The 23,802-nt window shown below is 33.6% G+C and overlaps 1 protein-coding gene across 1 annotated transcript in view; it reads right to left on the reverse strand.

Moving 5' to 3' along the window:
* Positions 1-10,409: 10,409 nt before the first annotated feature.
* Positions 10,410-23,802, reverse strand: part of LOC139859732 (uncharacterized) — a 35,375-nt gene continuing 21,982 nt past the window's right edge. Inside the window, exons 6-7 of the mRNA XM_071848507.1 lie at positions 11,191-11,276; positions 10,410-10,766 (exon numbers count right to left, since the gene is read on the reverse strand). Of these exons, the coding sequence (XP_071704608.1) occupies positions 10,410-10,766; positions 11,191-11,276 (443 nt within the window). The remainder of the gene's footprint in view (positions 10,767-11,190; positions 11,277-23,802) is intronic.

Consider the following 23,802-nt stretch of genomic DNA (forward strand, 5'->3'; position numbering starts at 1 on the left):
ATACAAGTTGATTAAGTTATGGTTGGAATAGATTTGTTACCAATTTTCACGTAGCTAAAATGAGAAAAATTATCCAATCTTGTTTTACCCATAACTTCTTCATTTTAAATCCGTTTTGAGTGAATCAAATTGCTATGGTTTCATATTGAACCCTATTTTATGAATCTAAACAGAAAAAGTATAGGTTTATAGTCGGAAAAATAAGTTACAAGTCATTTTTGTAAAGGTAGTCATTTCAGTCGAAAGAACGACGTCTAGATGACCATTTTAGAAAACATACTTCCACTTTGAGTTTAACCATAATTTTTGGATATAGTTTCATGTTCATAATAAAAATCATTTTCTCAGAATAACAACTTTTAAATCAAAGTTTATCATAGTTTTAAATTAACTAACCCAAAACAGCCCGCGGTGTTACTACGACGGCGTAAATCCGGTTTTACGGTGTTTTTCGTGTTTCCAGGTTTTAAATCATTAAGTTAGCATATCATATAGATATAGAACATGTGTTTAGTTTATTTTAAAAGTCAAGTTAGAAGGATTAACTTTTGTTTGCGAACAAGTTTAGAATTAACTAAACTATGTTCTAGTGATTACAAGTTTAACCTTCGAATAAGATAGCTTTATATGTATGAATCGAATGATGTTATGAACATCATTACTACCTTAAGTTCCTTGGATAAACCTACTGGAAAATAGAAAAATGGATCTAGCTTCAACGGATCCTTGGATGGCTCGAAGTTCTTGAAGCAGAATCATGACACGAAAACAAGTTCAAGTAAGATCATCACTTGAAATAAGATGGTTATAGTTATAGAAATTGAACCAAAGTTTGAATATGATTATTACCTTGTATTAGAATGATAACCTACTGTAAGAAACAAAGATTTCTTGAGGTTGGATGATCACCTTACAAGATTGGAAGTGAGCTAGTAAACTTGAAAGTATTCTTGATTTTATGTAATTAGAACTTGTAGAATATATGAAGAACACTTAGAACTTGAAGATAGAACTTGAGAGAGATCAATTAGATGAAGAAAATTGAAAAATGAAAGTGTTTGTAGGTGTTTTTGGTCGTTGGTGTATGGATTAGATATAAAGGATATGTAATTTTGTTTTCATGTAAATAAGTCATGAATGATTACTCATATTTTTGTAATTTTATGAGATATTTCATGCTAGTTGCCAAATGATGGTTCCCACATGTGTTAGGTGACTCACATGGGCTGCTAAGAGCTGATCATTGGAGTGTATATACCAATAGTACATACATCTAAAAGCTGTGTATTGTATGAGTACGAATACGGGTGCATACGAGTAGAATTGTTGATGAAACTGAACGAGGATGTAATTTTAAGCATTTTTGTTAAGTAGAAGTATTTTGATAAGTGTATTGAAGTCTTTCAAAAGTGTATAAATACATATTAAAACACTACATGTATATACATTTTAACTGAGTCGTTAAGTCATCGTTAGTCGTTACATGTAAGTGTTGTTTTGAAACCTTTAGGTTAACGATCTTGTTAAATGTTGTTAACCCAATGTTTATAATATCAAATGAGATTTTAAATTATTATATTATCATGATATTATCATGTATGAATATCTCTTAATATGATATATATACATTAAATGTCTTTACAACGATAATCGTTACATATATGTCTCGTTTAAAAATCATTAAGTTAGTAGTCTTGTTTTTACATATGTAGTTCATTGTTAATATACTTAATGATATGTTTACTTATCATAGTATCATGTTAACTATATATATATCCATATATATGTCATCATATAGTTTTTACAAGTTTTAACGTTCGTGAATCACCAGTCAACTTGGGTGGTCAATTGTCTATATGAAACATATTTCAATTAATCAAGTCTTAACAAGTTTGATTGCTTAACATGTTGGAAACATTTAATCATGTAAATATCAATCTCAATTAATATATATAAACATGGAAAAGTTCGGGTCACTACAACCACGGACCAACTGGAGGTCATCATGGAGCAAACTTAACTACAAGAAAAGTCTACGAATCAGGATTTTATTGGCCGTCTATATTTCGAGATGCGCAAGAGCTTGTAAGGTGTTGTGACGCATGCCAAAGACAAGGTATTATCTCTATGAAGAATGAGATACCTCGGACTAATATCCAATCTTGTGAGATCTTTGATATATGGGGATTAGACTTTACGGGGTCGTTCCCGAAGTCTAATGGAAAAGAATATGTCCTCGTAGCAGTAGATTACGTCTCCAGATGGGTCGAAGCCCAAGCATTTCCAACCAATGATGCCAAGGTCGTCACCAACTTCCTGAAGAGACTCTTCTGCCGATTTGGAGCTCCCCCGCGCTATAATAAGTGATAGAGGCACACACTTCTGCAATACCCAATTCATGAAGGTGATGCAACAATATGGAGTTACCCACAAGATGTCCACTGCCTATCATCCGTAGACTAACGGACAAGCAGAGGTCACTAACAGAGCACTAAAGAGAATTCTAGAATGCACTGTCGGCCATCATGGGGATAAATGGGTTGAGAAACTAGATGATGCTCTGTGGGCATTCCGGACTTCCTACAAGAATCCTCTAGGATCTACACCCTATCGTATGATCTATGGAAAAGCATGTCACCTTCTGCTAGAACTAGAGTACAAAGCTCTCTGGGCTTTGAAGACCTGTAACCTTGATCCTTCAGTAACCGCTAGGCATCGGAAGATGCAGATGAATGAACTCGCTGAATTAAGAGACCAAGCTTATGAAACGTCATATATCTACAAGGAACGAACAAAGCTGACACACGATGCAAAACTAATACCTACAAAGTTCGCTCCTGGAGATAAAGTTCTACTCTTTAATTCCCGATTCAAGAAATTTGCTGGTAAATTCAGATCAAGATGGATTAGGCCATACAAAGTAATACATACTTTTCCACACAGAGCCGTAGAATTAGAAGGGCCTACTGGTAACTTCAAAGTCAACAGCCACCGACTAAAAGCCTATTTAGAAGACATTCCAGGAAAAGTTGAGCTGGAATGACTTGATAAACAAAGCACTCTTGGGAGGCACCCCTTGCTTATCCTTTTTATTTTTAAATATTTATTTCAAATTATTTTCAGCCTACAAAAATATTATCTCTGTGCACTAACCCTAAGCGCCATACTTGCGCTTAGTACTTACGAGTTTGTTGAATGTATTCAGGCGAAATGCGAGCTCAGGAGCTTCCTATTGCATTCCAGTTCGCATGAGGACTCCCAGAGTTTACCTTTCGGAGAGCAGCACTGATCACTTTAGGCCTTCAATGGGATAGTTAGGTCCAAGGCGTTTGATCCTCGAGAATGTTGAGGAGGACATCGGTACGGTACTGCCAGCACCTCCAGTACGACGCTCCAGGCGTTTAGCTTCAAGAACCGCTGAGCATGTAGAGCCACTAGAGACACATGAGCCGCAGACTGTGATACATTATGGAGCTACCTTGAATGACCCAGATGTTACATGGACATTACTTAGAGACCAGCAGAGACTATATCGAGCTCTCAGAGCATATCTTCAGCACGAGGGAATGCCTCGAAGTACTCTAAGCCCTTCGTCATTCAGACTAGCACGCCGTGCTCCGCCAACACGACAATCTACTCCCATCAATCACTTCTCTCTCTCTATCTCTCTCTCTCTCTCTCTATCTCTCTCTCTCTACAATATTAGTCATACTTTTAAGGTCTTCGACTTCGTGCGAGAAACCTACTACCCGGAGAAGAACGCCAAAGATTGTATTAGGAGCAGTCTGGAGTTTGAAGTTGTCACTTTTATATTCGGAACTCGTTTAATCTACTGGTACTTCTATCCCTTTTCTTTATATAATGTCTTTCATTATTATGCTTTGTGATGTTGTTACCATGATTAGCGAGTAGTTATCTGCTATGATGTAGTCAGTTATAATACTGAAATAATATTATGGTTTGTGTATGTTATCAAGATGCTTTCCGATTATGCTTTAAACTCAATCACTTTTTCAACTAATAGAACGTAGTTATTGGCTCTGTTATTGGAAAGTCGCGAACGCTGATTCAGAGTACACTATCTGTATCACCCTTTGGTAAGAGAAGTCTATCGGATACAATGTAAGTTTGACTGAGGCACACCGGTTGTAGTAATTCCACCGAGCCTTAGATTTTGACTGAGGACTCTTTCGTAGTGAAACATCTGACTAGGCCCCTAATAAATTGTTGGTCCCAGACCATGTTAGTGTAGTCACCAAGCATATAAACTTCGTATGTGCACGGTAAAGCACAACAGTTCTTATAAGCTGTACCTCTGCTAAGTAAGGCCATGGAACCTGACCAGTGCTGATTAGTGCACTTCACCATAACGTGGTCTCAAGCATTACACCCTAATTGAGGGATTCTTAGTTAATTAAGGAACTGTTTGTTTAAACACATAAAGGATTGGACTATTAGGATAACCTAACGTGTTCATGGAAGTCAAACCGACTTGGCCATGGTGTTCTTTATGGTTGAACTCTTTTTAAGGGCCTAACTATCTTTTTTAAACCCAATCATTAACGAAAGTATCGAAACATTTCACATCTCTCGGATATGGCATACCTTGTATTTCATTGTGCTTAAGAAAGTTTATACCTTTTTAGAATGTTAATACGTCACCCAATCGAGTCGCTCAATTGGATAAGACGTTTGAATGTGTACGCCTATAGTCAGACTGCACGGGTGTCGGGGGTAAGGGACGTTGCTGTCTATTCTGAATCTTCAAGCCTAACGCATTACTCAGTGACATGTCTTATGACAGGGGCATTAGGACCAGTGTAATGAATACAAGGTCAGTACCTATTCATGAGCCAGCATTCCATAATCTCGTCAAAGTAACTAACGAAACCATAGTATGCACTTGCTTTAACCTTATCTAAATTACAAATTTTATCGCATTAATTTACTTTATCTTATAAACTAGAAAAAACCCAAATTTAGGTAATATACCACTACTCCTTCACTTTAGGATTATCTTAAGCTTTAGTTATAGGTTCGATTCTACTGATATCTTAAAAATTCGACCCCAGGTAATACTTCCCTTACTCACCATAATAAGAGTAGTACGATTCAGGCCCCGCTAAATATAAATTTAAAACTATTGCACTCACCTCTCGATAGTTGATTATGATGCCGTGCGGCTTAACGACGCCGCATAAATAAAACTGTCTATTTCGGTCATATCAATCGCCATTTCAAAAGAGTCCCCAAAAGGGTCCTCCTCCATCATTCTCATCAGGGTTCTGCTATTCCGATTGGTTGTGTCGCTCATCATAGGCTCTTTGGTGGTCTTCTTGAGCTTGAGCCAAGGCTGAGTCCGCATCATAGAAATGATAAGGCCTCCCTGGTCGTACCCACTTACCCCACGAAGGACCAACTGGATGAATGATGTTGAAGATCCTGTCGGTATAGGTCGAAAGAATGGTTTGACCAATCCAAATTTTCCTAATACCCTGCTTGATATACCATGTCCGGTCAAACCCTGTATTCATGTCATTCAGTAAATCCCCATAATTCCTATTAATGTTGAGCTATAGACCCTGAAACTACTCAGATGAATAATCGCGCACCCCACTCTTAAGACCTGAACCACTCGCCACTACTACTACAAACCCCACCCACCGGTGGGTTTTCCTCCTCATTTGGCTCACCATGTGGCTAATCACCTCGATACGGAAAAGTTTCTTTTTTGACTCTTGTTAAAATTTGACCCGTTGCTAGGTTGAGATATCAAGTAACTCCCTTGGCTCCCTAACCACGTTAAGTCGTCAACCTTGAGTTTTATCAATACCCAAATCTTCTCCAATAATGGTGATAAACATACCACCACCCAAGACACTTCCTATTCTCAATCCATTCGCATGCTTGTCTAAAATGTAGCCAACCCCATACAGAATGTTACCCACGCATTCGGATCCCTGATAGCTAAAAGATAGAACAAGTCATTCGATGTAACTTTGTCCTTGTTCCTACCCCGTTGGGTAAGATAATTGGCGATGAATCGATGAATGGTTCAAAGTTCCAAACTCAAAATCCTTTTGTAAGACTCATTACCTGAACTAAAGCTATACTCCCCCGAAATTTTTCTCCACTATGCATTTGTATCAAACTCAACTTCTACCATTTTTGCATATTTAATCAAATTTTTTCATTCATTCGTTCTCAATTCTGTAGGTGAATAGAGTTGTAACATGCCCTCTAATCTTTCCATTGAAACATGGTTCACAACTTGGTTGTTGAGTTCAACAGTAGAAGCAAACTCGAGCACTTACTCCTCATAAACACGAGCTCGTATAGCAAACAACTATTCAAAATCCCGAAAAACCATACTGTCATAACTTTGTTGTAGCCTTGCTCGGATAGGACCCGCAAGCCCCACTTTCTCCAAAGGTGCCCAACCAATTACCCTTAGCACTCAATCGTCCGATAAAAGATGGTGTCCAACTTACTTTGATATTCCGGATAACGTTTCCAATATCTTGCAAACCTTAGATTTTGATGAAGTGTCTCATTTGCAATGTTTGGTGTTAAAACAATAGGATGTGAAGGATGTTGAATATGGAGATTTGGTGGATTAGAACCCGAAGCATCCCCCGTCTTCTGCTTCTACACAACAAACACAAAACAATGCAAGTTTATTCATAAAGGTTAGTGTTAGTGAAAACAAATGACCCGCCCATTTCAACACCTCACTCATATCATGAAAATGCAAATTCAACACAAAAGCGGCAAGTATGAATTTTTCGACTAATTAAAGTAGCAATAATCAAAACTCTTTACATCATAACTGTAGCACTCAAAACAAATAACACCAAACATGCTTCACTTCCACTAATAATTAATTCATTTAACTATGGCATTCATATACAATCATTCTTTCAAAGTGAAACAATCCATGTAAAACAAACCAAAACTTTGCATCAACATCAACAACCATCTATACATGATATACAAACTCAAATACATCCTCAATTAAAGTGAACATGGCAAAAACATGTGAGGTTCATCATAAAAATCAAGTATCATGTCAATAAAGTATGAAATCGCTTAAACATTCATACAATCACAAATCGATGACCTAAACATGTTATATTCCTCAATTAAGCATCAACTAACAAGGTAATTCGGATTTATCATGCATATATCAAAAAGCCCCGAATTGTATACAAGAACATGAACCCTAGAAATCACAATTACAAAAATCTAGCAATAATACATGTTAATCGCAAGTAATCTAGAGCATATAATCATGTATAAAGCAACAATTCGGCACTAAACATCAATGAATTTCAAAAATTTAAGTTTTGGTAAAAACCTATCAAGAACACCCATCAAAAAGAGAAATAATTATTAAAGAAGGATGTTTAGATGATGGATTACCTTGGTGTTAGTCTTTCCAATGTCAATCTTGAAAGAATTTAGCAACTTGGCTTGAAAAATTGATTTAGTGTGTGTTTTATGGTTTTTTTAGCAGCTGCAAATCGTGGTGATAATGGAAAGAGTAAAAGAAAACGGGTGTTTAAAACCTTCGAACTGGCCGACAGAACCCTTCTTCGCGATCGCGAAAATGTTTGTGCACCCGGCCTCGCAATCGCGAGACCTGATGGATTCCTGGTCCCTGTCGCGAAAAGAAACCTCGCGGCGCGAAGTTAGCTCGGCACATAAGTCATGGTCGCGAACTTTTGCCCTTGGAACACCTCGCGATCGCGAGATGCCCATTCCATGAATTGCTACTTTTTTCACGTTTTATAGATGCATGTAACATATAAAAGAAATAAAAACTAAATAAAATAAATTACAACTAAAGCATGCAATTATACTTGAACACAAAATATACAATTGTGAAAATTTATTGCCGAGTCTATCACGCGACTCATACCGTGCTAGTTAGCTTTTCGGGTACACAAAGTTATGTCATCACCCTCGTTAGCCTCAACTCCATCATAATAGAGTTTCAAACGAAGACCATTCACTTAAAAGTGTTCCCACTCTCGATTAACTCTACATATCCTGTCTGGAAAGCTTGCTTCACCTCATACGGTCCCATCCAACGGGACTTCAACTTCCCGGGAGAAAATTTAAAACACGAATTAAACACAAGAACCTTATCTCCCGGGGAAAACTCTTTCTTCTCTTTCAAACGGGCATCATGCCAACATTTTGTTCTCTCTTTATATGAAACCGAATTCTCATACGCTTCTAATCGCAATTCATCTGAATCATTCAATTGCACAAACCTATTTTCACCCGCTTTTTCCAAATCCATATTACAATGTTTCAACGCCCAATAAGCTCTATGCTCTACCTCTACCGGAAGATTGCACACTTTTCCATAAACAAAGCAAAATGATGTGATCACGATAGGTGTTTTGAACGCGGTTCAGAAAACCCACAATGCATCACCTAGTTTGCGTTGCCAAATCTTTGGATTATCATGAACCGTTTTCTCAAGAATACGCTTTAACGCACAATTCGTATTCTCCACTTGCCCACTCGTTTATGGGTGATAAGCGGTGGAGAATCGATGAGTAACACCATATTTTTGTAACACCTTTTCGAGGAGGTTATTAGAAAGTGGGTGCCACGATCTGAGATTAGCGCCTTTGGAATCCCAAAGCGCGAGAAGAGGGTTTTTAAGAAATTCACCACCACTCTTGCATTGTTCATGGGCAAAGCTTTGGCCTCCTCCCATTTGGAAAAATAGTCGACGGCTACTAAGATGTATTTGCATTTGTGGGAACATGGGAAGGGACCCATGAAATCAATTCCCCAAATGTCGAAGCCTTCGCAAACTTGGATGCCGGTTTATGGCATCTCATCCCTCTTGGTGATGGTACCGTTCGTTGGCATTTATCGCAAGTGCGAACAAAAGCATGAGTGTCTTTGAATATCGTGGGCCAATAAAAGCCCGAATCAAAAACCTTATTTGCGGTGTGTCTAGGTCTAAAATGACCACCGGTCGGCCCTTGATGGCAATGCTCAAGAATTTGTTAAGCTTCTCTACCATACACACACCAACGAATCTTTTGATTCGCGCAAACACGAAAAAGATGTGGGTTTTCCCAAAAGTAGTACTTCAAATCCGCAAAGAATTTCTTCTTTTGTTGATAAGAAAACCCTTTTTTAAGGACACTCGAAGCGAGATAGTTTGCAAAATTGGAAAACCATGGAATATTGAGATCCGAATCAAACCTCATGAGAAACTCGTCGGGGAATGTATCCTTGATGACCGATTCATCGAGTTTCTCTAAATTGGGGTTCTCAAGCCATGATAAGTGATCAGCGACAAGGTTCTCGGGACCGTTTTTGTCTTGGATTTCAATGTAAAATTCTTGAAGTAAAAGAACCCAACGAATAAGACGGTTCTTAGAATCTTGCTTGGTGAAAAGATACTTGAGGGACAAATGATCGGTATAGACAATGGTCTTGGAGAGGTCAGAATTTATCAAAAGTGAAAAACACCGCAAGGAGCTCTTTTTTCCATGGTGGTATAATTGATTTGGGCTCCCGTTAGGGTTTTGCTTGCTTAGTAAATTGGATGGAAGTGGGTATCATGGCTTTGACCCAAGACGATCCCTAACGCATAGTCGCTAGCATCAGACATTAGCTCAAAAGGAAGGCTCCAATCGAGAGACACAATAATGGAAACTTGTGTGAGCTTGGACTCAAGAATGGAGAAGGCGCATTCGCAATCGGCGTTAAAATCAAAAGGAAAGTTCTTCTCAAGAGGTTTGGTCATCGGGCGAGCGATTTTAGAAAAGTCTTTTATGAATCTCCTATAGAACCTCGCGTGACCCAAGAAACTACGAATTGCCTTAACATTTGAGGGTTTAGGTAGCTTTTTGATGGCATCATTTTTAGCTTGATCTACCTCAATACACGTACGAGAGATTTTGTGTCTAAGAACTATGCCTTCCTTCACCATGAAGTGGCATTTCTCCCAATTAAGAACGAGATTGGCTTTTTCGCATCGAATTAACATGCGTTCAAGTTTGGAGAGACACGAATCGAAGGAGCCTCTAAAGACGGAGTAGTCATCCATAAAGACTTCCATGCACTCCTCGATCATGTCATCGAAGATTGCCATCATACACCTTTGGAAGGTTCCTAGTGCATTGCACAACCCGAAAGGCATGTGGCGGTAAGCGAAGGTACCAAAGGGACAAGTGAAGGTGGTCTTGTCTTGGTCCTGGGGATCAATTGGAATTTGGAAGTAACCGGAGAAATCGTCAAGGAAGCAGTAGTAATCTTTCCGGCCAAACGTTCAAGCATTTAGTTAATGAAAGGCAACGGGAAATGATCCTTCCTTGTGGAACTATTGAGACGTCTATAATCGATACAAACTCTCCAACCGATAACCGTTCTAGTTAGGAGGAGCTTATCCCTTTCATTAAGGACAACGATTGTACCCCCTTCTTGGGTACTACTCGCTCCAGACCAACCCACGGGCTATCGGAGATAGGGTAAATCAACCCGGCATCAAGAAACTTAACAACCTCCTTTTTGACAACCTCCTTCATGTTAGGATTCGACATGCGTTGTCTTTGCACGACTGGTTTAAGGTCATCCTCTAAGAGGATTTTATGTGTACAATAAGACAAGCTCATCCTGGGAATGTCGGTTATTTTCCAGGAACTAGCCTTCTTGTAGGCTTTCAAAATGGAGATTAACCCACCTTTCTCATTACCGGAGCGATGAGAAGCAATAATAACCGGAAATTGAGCCTGATAAGCATACTCCAAGTGTGAAAGTAGTTCCTTAAGTTCAAGTACAGCGGGTCTTCTAAGGAGGTTTTGATACAAAACCTATCTTCTAGATTGATCTTTTCAAATGATTCTGATTCCTTAAAATCATCCTCTTTTAGCAATTCCTCTAATTCAACTTCCGGATCAAAGTCATTGTCGACTTCACCCATCATAGCCACATCCGATGTATCCACACTTAAAGTTCCTTCAAATCATGCTCAACACAATCGTCTATAATATCAATAGAAAAACAAATATCATCGGTGGACCTAGGGTGTCTCATGGCTTTATCAATGTAATAAATCACCCCATCATCCCCCACACCTATGTTAAGATGTTCCTTTTTCACATGGATGATAACATCCGCGGTGTTAAGGAAAGGTCTATCTAAAGTAATGGGTACCTTAGTGTCCTCTTTAATCTCCAACACAACAAAATCAACCGGAAACACAAGTGTCTCAACCTTAACCAAAATATCCTCGGCTATTCCTATAGAGGTGTTGATGTTAAAGCAGAGGTATATACGAAATAGTTATATTTTTATTACAAAATATGATACAAATTACACAAATTTTATTTATTTATTTAGATTGGGATATACCTAAACATTGCTACAACACTTATAGGCAGTGTACCTAATCGTAGAGTAGTATAGTTTTTAGTAAGTCCGGTTCGTTCCACAGGGAGCTAGCTGAGTTTAACGCTATATTTCTATTAACTATTTTTATATAAAAATATATATAATTATATAAAGTAATATTATTATAAAAGGGGGTTTTTACCGTTTAGTGACCGGTTTGTCGATTTTAAATAAAGCGTAAAGATAAATGACGATAATATAAATGACAAAATTTAAATTGAGATAAAGTAAATTGCAGTAATTAAAGTGACAGTAAATAAAGGTACGATGAAATATGAAATAAAAGTATTATGTTTATTTAAACTTCTGTAATCATGATGTTTGACGTGTTGATTTTAATTTATTACCCGGGTTAATTGTCCTTTGTCCTGAATTATTTGATACCTATTTGGTTTTTGTCCATAATAGTCCATCGGTCATAATTATAAAATGCTCGTCAAATTAACCTTATTCCCGAAGTCAAATATTCCAACTAATTAGGGATTCGAAGTGTAACAAGGTTTTAATACTTTGTTTAATGATCACACTAGGTTATCGACTGCGTGTAATCCAAGATGTTAATACTTTGTTAACAATTACACCAATTATCCTTGTGTGTACTCCACCCCTGTTTTAATGAGATATGAATATTAATTTACCCACTTGATCAGAATGAATAATCAATTACCCAACCCAAATAATTAATTAAATGATCATAAAAGATGTCGTCTAAACGTCACTAAATAGGACATACATAATCATTTTATTAATTATTAGATTAACTAATTTGAAGATAGGTTCGACAGGTTCCAATGAGTTGTTGCTCAATTAGAAAATACCCCCTATCTATTAATAGTCATAGTCCAATGTCCACAAGTGTCGGTCTTTTGTCCAAACCTTAATTATGGTACAAAATCTAAAAACCCCGTCTTAATATTTAGTCTAACATCACGAATATTTTAGCTCAAATAAGCATAATAATAACTTAGTTACGAGACATTAAATTAAAAAGGTAGAACATAGCTTACAGTGGTGATTAATTGCGTAGCGTTGCACGGACAGAATTTCGACTTAAAACCCGTAAAACATTCTTAAAATAACCTTATTATTATTAACTTAAAATTAAAATTATATTATATTATATATATATATATATATATATATATATATATATATATATATATATATATATATATATATATATATATATATATATATATATATATATATATATATATATATATATATATATATGTTACATAGAAAGGAAAAGAAAAAGGTGTGTTTTACTCGTCAAAAAATGCTGAATTTATAGGACCTGACCAGTTTTCTGGCTTCATGCGATAGCATGAAAAATGGTCTTCCTGGCCATGCGATTGCATGGCCAGCTGGATCATGCCACCTACTTTTGTTTTCTAGTTTTGCCGACATTTTATTATATAATATAATATATATATAATTTTAAGAATTATTTATATATTATATTATATTCATGTGCATAGTTGACTTGTCATTTAGCTCCATTGCGTCGCGCGTTGAAAGTTGGTTCATGTCCCGGTTCCGGATTTTCGAACGTCCTTGCGTACTATTTAATATCTTGTAATTTGCATTTTGCGGCTTGTACTCTTATCATTTTTGGACGTTTCTCATCAATAAATTGAACCACTTGAATTATATCTTGTACATTTGAGCTTTTTGGTCATTTGTGTCTTCAAATCGTCGTTTTCTTCTTTTGTCTTCGTACTTATTTATTTAAATGAATATTACATAAAAATAGAACAATTGCAACTAAAAGCTTTACATAATGGAAGGATATTGTGCCTAAATATATGTTCATTTGGAGCACTATCAAATATCCCTACACTTGAGCGTTGCTTGTCCTCAAGCAATACAGAACTTAAAATAAAATCACACTTCACTCGAATCACTTTTTTTTTTATTCTCACACTTTAAACATCAGTGATTTTAATACGGCGGTATGAACAATGATAGTAATGATGTGGTTTACAGTCTCACATGACTATTAAAATTTAGATCCTTTAAGGAAATTGGATCTTTATGAAAACATTTGATCTTTTGAAAATTCAATCTAGCTTTTACCCTAGATAAGTTTTTCGTAAAATAACCCTTTACCGGTGTTTGCAAATTGTTTTTGTGGGTTTCAGTTTTGAAAATTTTAGCTCAAAACTTGCGATTTTGTGTGACCCACTTGCTAACCTTGTATTAGGAAAGCAACACGTCCAGTTTACTTGCTCCGTATATTACCTTTCGGTAAACTACCGTCCGGTTGTAAAGGAAAGCGTTGAACAAGCAACTGTTAAGGCAATGTCCCGTGACATGCTTTTTATTATGGTCTATATCGTGTCGGATGCAATTACTATCCTTTGTAGGAGAAATAGTAAAGATCACCCTATAGTTTTTCGGTCTGGCACAAGGTCCTGTCTTCGACCATGCTATGCAACCACCGTTCTTACGGTTGACACCCGAATTGGTTCAGGTGACCTAATGAATTTCGGTGAATTCTTAGGATTTTACGTTCAATGGTAATGAACGCATTGAAAATAGGTTTTCAGAAAACAAATCGGTTTTAATTTGATCAAAATATTTTCTCGTTCAAGCTCGAGTTTAGATATCATCGAATTCCATGAGTTTGTAATTCTCAATCTTTAAAGTCAATCTCAAGGATTGAGTAATATCAGGCTTAAAAGCTGATTTTTAATCTTTTAAGGAGATTATCCTTTCTGTGGGTCTGATTCATTAGCCTTATCAAGCTAATTTGCACGGCGCCCTCCCCATCTTACGAGACAGATCCTCTCATGGTTAGGATAAGTCTGACCACTTGGCAATCCTATTTGATGCTGAGGTCTGTGGATTTCCTACTGATTTTAGAGATGACTTTTCTAGATTTTTCGTCAACCTACAGCTGGTTTGGACGACAACTTCCTGACCTAAATCAAGAAGCGCGTGTCTTTTTTGGAAGACTTTACTTCCTTTTAATGATGGAATTGATTCATCGTGTAGATCCATCTATTCTTTCAAAGGTATTACAATAAATTAGGTAAAACTGATTAATTTAGTCCAAAGCAAAAGTACCTGCAATAATCTTGTAAAATATGTGATATATGTTTTAAAGAACTTGGTAAATTCTTTCCACACTTAGCTTTTATTTATTTTTTCTTTGCCTTTTTATTCTCCTCTATTCCATTTTAAATGAATTCTAACGTTTTGGGTTGTTTCTCCATTTATGTTCTCTCCGAGGTAACAATAATTTCGGCATTAACACCTAGTTTGATCGTTCATAAATATGTATAAACATGATTTTGAATTCATTTAGTTGAAATATTTTTAAATTTTCACAAAATTTGGCAATTAAACTAAGTGTAAACCTGAGAGAATTTATAACCCTTCCCCACACTTGAGATCATGCAATGCCCTCATTTGCATGAAATCAGACTATAATTATAAATTCATGAGGGTGATTAGTGTAGAAAAGTGATTAAAAATACCAAGTTTGCAAACATATTATTTTATATCATATTTGATATTTTGCGTCTTGTCGTAAAAATTAGTAATTTTTGCTGAACTTAATGTCAGTCTTTGAAAGTGCGCTGTTTTACCCTGTTTTGTACATAAGATAAACTACAAACATACATAATATTTTTATTATATTTTTTTATAAAACCTTTATTTATTAAAATAATTTAAATGAATAATTGTTTTTTTTTTTAAAAAAAATTTCCTTTTACTTTAGGTAGTTTTGGTACGTTTACCTAATCCGTCCCTCGACAAAATTTAAAATTTATAATTTTTAAAGCAAAGATTTTTGGGTTTTTTTTAATTTTTTTTGGTATACTTTAGATCAATAATATTAAAAATAATGATACCAAAATTTTTCGCCCCGCCCTCGGGTAAAGCAATTTTGGTTCCATGACCTAGTCTTCAACTTACGATGAATTTTAGAAATCATTTTTTAAACTTAATGAAATAAAGTAATTTTTGTTTTTAAATTCACACAAAACTTAAATTTAAAAATGCATATAAATTTCATATAAAACCTACAAAACAAAAATTCAGAATGGGGGGAGAAAACTAGTTCTTTAGTGTCTGCTAGTGAAAAAGACCAATCAGATTCCATTCTCGGAACTACACGAGAACAGAACAACTAACTTTAGACAGTGTTTTCTTTTTAGAACATTTAAATCTCCCTACACTTAGGTGTGATGACCCGAAAATTTTCGACCAAATTTAAACTTAATCTTGATATGATTTTGACACGATAAACAAAGTCTATTAAACCGAGTCTCAAAATATTGGAACTATTTTTCATGAATGCATTTAACCTTTGACTACTCCCGATGATTCATGAACTATTGGTTGCAAATTAATGTATACGTATATATAGATATATAAACGTAAGTATATATATATATATATATATATATATATATATATATATATATATATATATATATATATATAATAATTTGAAATAATAACAAATAAGTAAAATAATATGCAAGGTAATAAGTTGGTTAAAATGAAAATATATATATAGGAATGTATAAGCATAAATGATTATATTAGTATTGTTAATATTATTATCAGTAAAGTTAACTAATAATATTATCATTACCATTAATAATAAAACTATTTTTATTAACATTATTAACATCAGTGTTAGATGTATTATTATTATCAATAGATAATATATAAATATATAAATGGATACATGTATATAAATTATTCGTATTATTTTTATTAATAATATTATTGTTATACATAGTATTGTAGTTAACATCATTACCATTAGTAAAATATTATTATTATTACTATTATATTTGTATTACTATTAGTTATAAAATTAAGAGTATCATTATTATATTTATATTTATTAATAAAATTAATTAAAATCTGTAAATGTAAATATATAAATATAAGAGATATACAATTATGAGATTTGATATAAATTGTTATATTATTATTATTAGTATTATTATAATTGGTATTAATATAATTAGTATTAATATTTGCATTATGATTAATATTATTATCACCATTTTTTTATATCATTATTATTATCTATTATCATTATAAATATTATTAACAATATTATTAGTATTTATTATTATTATTAACACATTTATTAGTTATTAATATTAAAAATAATAATAATAATAATAATATATAAAATCAAGAAATCTCGTACAAGTTTGTTAAAGGTATCAATCCAACTATTTTTGATTGTCAATCTTGTCTCTAAATTGGTTACAATCGAATATAAGCACAAGTAACACAATCCAAAATTTGTTGTATATCACAATCCACTTTTTTTTATTTTTACTGATTTAATTCATCCTGTCAAATTCATTTTTGCTATAACACCTAACCAATTCATATGAGAATAATCCGTGCACTTTTCTAGTATCCAGTATAAATTTTACATTTCAATTAAACTCTTTAATTTAACCCAATTTAACAGAAAAATCAAGCAAACTGCTCGCTTTTATTATCTGTTTCATGTCCAGACCAAAAACCTGAACGATCGAGACTCCTCGCTACCATGTCCGTTTACTGCCACAGCAGCTATTGCTGCAACAATCTGCTACAGTACATCTGTTTATGTTCTTCTGATAACAGTCAGGCTCGTGACTGTTAATATTGGTTCAACAACACCACCATTTTTTTTCTCAATGTTCCTGTCTCCTGTTCATCAAAACCCACTTGATTGTTCTTGTATTCGAATGGTAATGACCAATAGACTTTGGTTTCTTTATTTTTTTTACTGCAGCCGAGAACACCACCAATCCATCATCTAAACCGTAACAAAACACCACCTCCATCTCTCTCTCCTATCTATTATTTTTGTTTTTTTTTGTTTTCCAGTCGAGTGTCACCATCTTCAACGTGATCAAATCCACCAATAAAACCCTTATTTACTGCTCTTGTTCAATCAAATACGAGTACAGAATAAATAGAGGGATTTAAGAAATTGAGAGAATGATAAGTGAACCGATTACCTGCTAATATCGATCGTTGTATTCAACTGCAAAAAAATTGATCCCTGTTCGCACATCACCTCTTTGATTACTGTTCTGCCCTCTGGTCCGATCTATCAATAACCCTAAAAATTTATCTCCTTTTTTTAAACGGCAATTGTTAAATGGATCACTTAATCGGGTCCCTTTAATTGTTTTACAAATTGGTTTGTTATTTTCTATCGGGCTAAATTAAGTGGGCCGCATATATTTTTTTTGCTTGGGCCGAGTTATTGTTGATGCTACTAAGTGGGCCAAAAACCTGGGCTGCTGATGTGTTCTTGTACGCGACAACAATTGAGTTATATAGAAATTAGATTCATACAATCCAAGAAAAACAGAGATAGTCGGATGGTAGAGGGTGTTGTGTGTTAAGTGAGAGGTCGGGGGTTCAAGTCCGAGCTGTTACGTATTTCTTTTTAGCATGACTTCAAAGGTTGTAATTATTTTTATTATTAAGATTATTATTATTATTATTATTATTATTATTATTATTATTATTATTATTATTATTATTATTATTATTATTATTATTATTATTATTATTATTAATTGGGTTATGATTATTATGATTATTACCAATTATTATTATTATTGTTATTAGTATTATTATTATTAATTTACAAGTATTATAATTAGTATTATTATTAAGGTTAAAATAAGTATTAAGTATTATTCATTATTACTACTATGATTATAATTAAAGTTATAAATAATATTATTAACATCATCAAAAATAAGATTTTTTTCCATCATATTATTATTAGAATAAGTATCATTATCATGATTATGATTATTATTATTATTATGAAAATAATAAAATTAATTATTATTATTAGTAATATATGTATGATTATAAATATTACCATTATTATTATTAACATAATTATAATTACTACTATAGTTATTATTATTATCAATATGATTATTTCTACAAAAATTATTATTTGGTTTTCATTAAAAACTATCATTATTAGTATTATCAGTATTATCTATATCATTATTATTAAAGTTTTAATGACGTTATTAAGATTATCATTAGTAATGAAATTGTTATAATAATTATTATTATTAAGTATTATGTATTATTAGAATTATTATTTTCATTATAATTATTTTAATCAATACTAATATTATTTTAGTATTAATATAATTACTATTTTAACAAACAAAAGGAATAAATACATAAGATATTTGATACATATGACATAACAAAAGTTATATTTGATATAGTAATAATGAGATATATAAAATACTGATATAAAAATTATATCATTAATATATATATATATATATATATATATATATATATATATATATATATATATATATAATTATTCGATTACAAGAATATGCATTAATGAATATACAAATGATATAGGTTCGTGAATCCGTGGCCAACCCTGCATTGTTCAATATAGTCATATGTATTTTTCCTACAAAATACATTAGGTGAGTTTCATTTGCCTTTTTACCCTTTATATTTTTGGGCTGAGAATACATGCGCAATTTTTTATAAATGTTTTACGAAATAGACACAAGTAATCAAAACTGCATTATATGGTTGAATGATCGAAGCCGAATATGCCCCTTTTAGCTTGGTAATCTAAGAATTAGGGAACATCACTAATTTTGAGAATTAGTGCACGCCTAATTGACGCGAATCCTAAAGATAGATCTATTGGGCCTAACGAACCCCATCCAAAGTACCAGATGCTTTAGTACTTCGATGTTATTTTATCATGTCCGAAGGATTTCCCGGAATGATAGGGGATATTCTTATATGCATCTTGTTAATGTCAGTTACCGGGTGTTCAATCCATATGAATGATATTTTTGTCTCTATGCATGGGACGTATATTTATGAGAACTGAAAATGAAAACCTTGTGGTCTATTAAAATGATGGAAATGATTATTTATGTTAAACTAATGAACTCACCTACCTTTTAGTTGACACTTTAAAGCATGTTTATTCTCAGGTATCAAAGAAATCTTCCGCTGTGCATTTGCTCGTATTAAAGATATTACTTGGAGTCATTCATGACATATTTCAAAAGATGTTGCATTCGAGTCGTCGAGTTCATTAAGATTATTATTAATTCAATTATAGTTGGATATATTATGAAATGGTATGCATGCCGTCAATTTTCGATGTAAAGCAAGTTTGTCTTTTAAAAATGAATGCAATGTTTGTAAAATGTATCATATAGAGGTCAAGTACCTCGCAATGAAATTAACTATTCTGAATCGTTTATAATCGATATGTACTTCGTCCGGATAGATTAGGATGGGTCTCTACAGTTGGTATCAGAGCAGTGGTCTTAGCGAACCAGGTCTTGCATTAGTATGTCTAGCTGATAGTTGTTTAGATGCATTAGTGAGTCTGGACTTCGACCGTGTCTGCATGTCAAAAGTTTTGCTTATCATTTCTAGTCATAAATCATCTGCTTATCATCCTTAGGAAATTACCTACTTATCATTCCTAGTCTAGACACGTTTTACTGCATTGACTGCATGAATAGTGTATAGACAAAAATTCATATCTTAGCGTATCTGTTATTGTTACCTTTGCCTGACAGCTTCTAGATTTCTCCGTAACTTATGGGATTTTAGTATTATATATGCATATGTAAATTATGTATTGCAGGGTACTAATCTACATCCTATAATCTATTTCTTATCGAAAATTCTTCATCTGATCGTACGAGATGAATCCCTCAACCAGTTCGAATTCCTCGGATTCTGACAGCTATTTCGATATGGAGTTTCACCTAAGCTCCGAAAGCAGCATTACCAGAATGAATCAACCAATCATCCATCCCCAATTCATCTGATGGATTCGTAGCCTCCTCAATCATTGGAGACAAGAAGAAGGTGATCCCTTCCATCCACCACATTGCCCTCATGGTGAAGAACCTGAAGCACTTACCGGCGAATCTATCTGAAACACCATTTTCAGCCTCATTTCCAGAGTAGTTCGACACGATTATATTCTATCCACAATTCTAAACCTTATTCATCCGCTCGTTCCGACCGACAATCATCCCGGAATAATAGAAGAAGTTAGCGAACTTCGCGCTCGAGTAATCAATTTGGAGAATATGGTGCAAAATCTACCAGCTTCAGCAACATCACCGGCACTAACAGTACCATCAATAATAGCACCAGTACCATTAACAATCTATGCCTCAATATCACCATCTGTACTTCGAGTATGATCTTCGTTCTACGTATCGTTCTACCTCATTTATTTTCGTTCGACATGACGAATATGTAATCTCTAAACTATTAGAGATTATTTATTCTAGTTCCAACGGAAAACTAAATGAGTTTAATATTATGTTAACTCATTAAATCCATGATTACATCTGAAGAAAATATATATGTATATATGTTTTCATAAAGATTGTAATTAAAAATTCTTTTGTACAAACTGTTAATGGTTAAAATATTTTAACGGGTAGGTAATACCCGAGGAATATTTAGATTTCACATTAATAAGTTACATTGTACGTTCTTTGAATCTAATTCAACAGTCATTTACTATCCAATTTACAACCACCGATATACATATCCGTTCACTGCAGAATAACCCTTTCCATTCAATTTCATATTTGGATTTTGATCTATCAAAATCCAACAAGTGGCATAATGAAGAAAACATTTGACAAAAATAAAATTTGTTAGAAACAGACAAATTAACTATGAGAAATTTTGTTAAGAATTCACGCTAACAAAATCCTAGCTAACTGTTCCTAGCTAACTGTTAATTCCGTATTACATTTATTTATCGCAATTTATTTATCGCAATTTATTTATCGTAATTTAATTATCGCAATTTTAATTCTCGCAATTTTATTTATCGTCAATTAATTTCTGTTATTTACTTTACGCACTTTAAATATCAGGACACGCATACAAGGTTTTGACATATCATATCGACACATCTATATATATTATTTGGAATCACCATAGACACTCTATATGCAGTAATGATTGAGTTCTCTATACAGGGTTGAGGTTGATTCTCAAATAATATATATAGTTTGAGTTGTGATCGAGTCTGAGACGAATACGGGTCACGATACGTATTAATTAATTTGAATATTATATATTAAACTATATATGAATTATTGAATTGCTAACTGTGGACTATCAACTGTGGACTACCAATATTGGACAATTAAAATGAATTAAAATATTGACTATAACATATGAAACTAAACAATTCTTCAAGTTTGCCACTTGATTTCATCTTATACCTCATTTGTATCTTGACGATTATGATCCACGTTCAATCCTTTTATGATTCTTGAAAACACCTCAATTGAGAGGATGAACCAACTACACTTCATCCACGGAAGAAAAGATTTATGCATATAGTTATGCACCTGAAAAATACTCGGAACCTGAGTAAACGTTTAACACGCATCTGTGCTAGCTCCTTCGGCATTGCTATTACCGAAAATAACCATGCAATTCATTTTCAAAGTAGCCAATTATGTCACAGCTTCAGCAAACAAATTTCAACTTTTCATTTGAATAAACCTTATTATAACTTTGATATATAAGTTTACCTTTCGTCATCATTACCGGGAAACTGTTTATATTCCACCACATTAGAAGTAAACTTGCCAGCAACTCCATTGATCTTTGACTCTCCGAAAAATCTTTATACTCATTGAAAATCTATCATATACACATTCACATCTTATAACAAGAATTCCCATTCTAATTACCGAGAATTTGCAATCAGTATTTTAAAATCTCGCAGCATGTCTACATCAACAGATATATGTATACATATAACATTTATATCTTAGAATTATGATCTTTTATTCTGAAATTCTGAAAAGCACCCAGTCTATGAATCAATACTCCAAATTTTGAGGAAACTGAATGAAGCAGCAGAAACTGTAGACAATTGTAAATGAATTTAATCATCGGAAGTTTGATGATAAAGAATAGTATGTTGGAAAAGCTCAGAAAAGTAGAACTGGAAAACGGATTGAGCTAACCAGGAAGGAAACTGTGGACAAATCATAAAGACTAAACTTATACATTAAGAATCCTGATGATTCTGTTTCGGATGAAATCTTTAGCGAATACCTTGCTTATGAATCCAAACTCTTGCAGACAAATTTTCTTCACCATCCTTCGATAATAGAAATTCCAAGATATTATCGTATCTTTCATTATAAATATCCTCCATATTTCTGAAGATATTTTTATAACTATTCTTATCTGAAATCATTAATCTCTTCGTGCTATCAGTGTTACATCATATAGAAACTGTTAGTTTCTATATTCTGTAAACTTTCGAGCTTAAAATATGAATGTTATTGAAGTAATGTTGGGAACTGAAGCATGAGTTAGTATAATATAATGACACTTGATCAACGTGATTATATTACAGTAATTCATGCTGAGTTTCTAATGGAACGTGATGATTCACAGATTATAACATCATCATGTGCCATGTTACACAACTCTTACGTTCTGTCTAATCTATAAACATATCAAGAACATATTTTTCTTGATAGTCATATCTTTCCTTGAATTCTGGTAATTTGACAAGTCAAATTGTGCTATTACCGTTTCTTTCTTAGGACATTAACAATGTTCATTCTGAAACTTATATCTGTGAATTCTGGACAATTACAAGAGATGCCCAATCGCAAGAAGAAGAAACGAAGGGACAAAGCTCCGAAATAGAAACTGGAGTATAAATTGCAGCAAATAGGAGGGAGTATTAACGGTGGATGACAGTGATTATAGGATACATGAATAGGAACATTGAAATATAAGAGAAAATATAAAGCCCAATAACAACACAGAAGTTACAAACCGTGGATATTAATACGAATAGCAATATAAAGACACGGTATAATTAAGAATGGTATCACCCCAAGGTAATAGTAGAAGTAAACAGATTTTTCTGGTGGGAGATTGAAAAGAAGGATGACAGAAATGATAATTAGAAAAATATCAAGGATTAGAACGGGATTAAGCATTTTCACAATCTTTTGGATGTATGAACTAAAAAAGAAAGTATAGGAATGGTGAGAATAATGGAAGTATCAGACAGAGTAATCGAGGCAGATCACTGTATTTAATTATAGAGATCTTAATTTCCTTACTCGCCGAAGAATCAAATCTTTTAGATTTCGAAGATTTTCTTTTAAATCCTTTGAATTCCGAAATTCAACAGTGACTATGTCAAAAGTTAAGAAGAATCTTATTTTTTTCTAAGTTCAACCAAGATAACGTCAAAAGCTAAGACGCACCTTATTTTTCTAAATTTTACCATGACTAGTGGAAAGTTATGATGAAACTTGTTTACCTCATTTCACTCTTTTG

This window comes from Rutidosis leptorrhynchoides, chromosome 7 (assembly GCF_046630445.1).
Source record: "Rutidosis leptorrhynchoides isolate AG116_Rl617_1_P2 chromosome 7, CSIRO_AGI_Rlap_v1, whole genome shotgun sequence".
Lineage (NCBI taxonomy): Eukaryota > Viridiplantae > Streptophyta > Magnoliopsida > Asterales > Asteraceae > Rutidosis > Rutidosis leptorrhynchoides.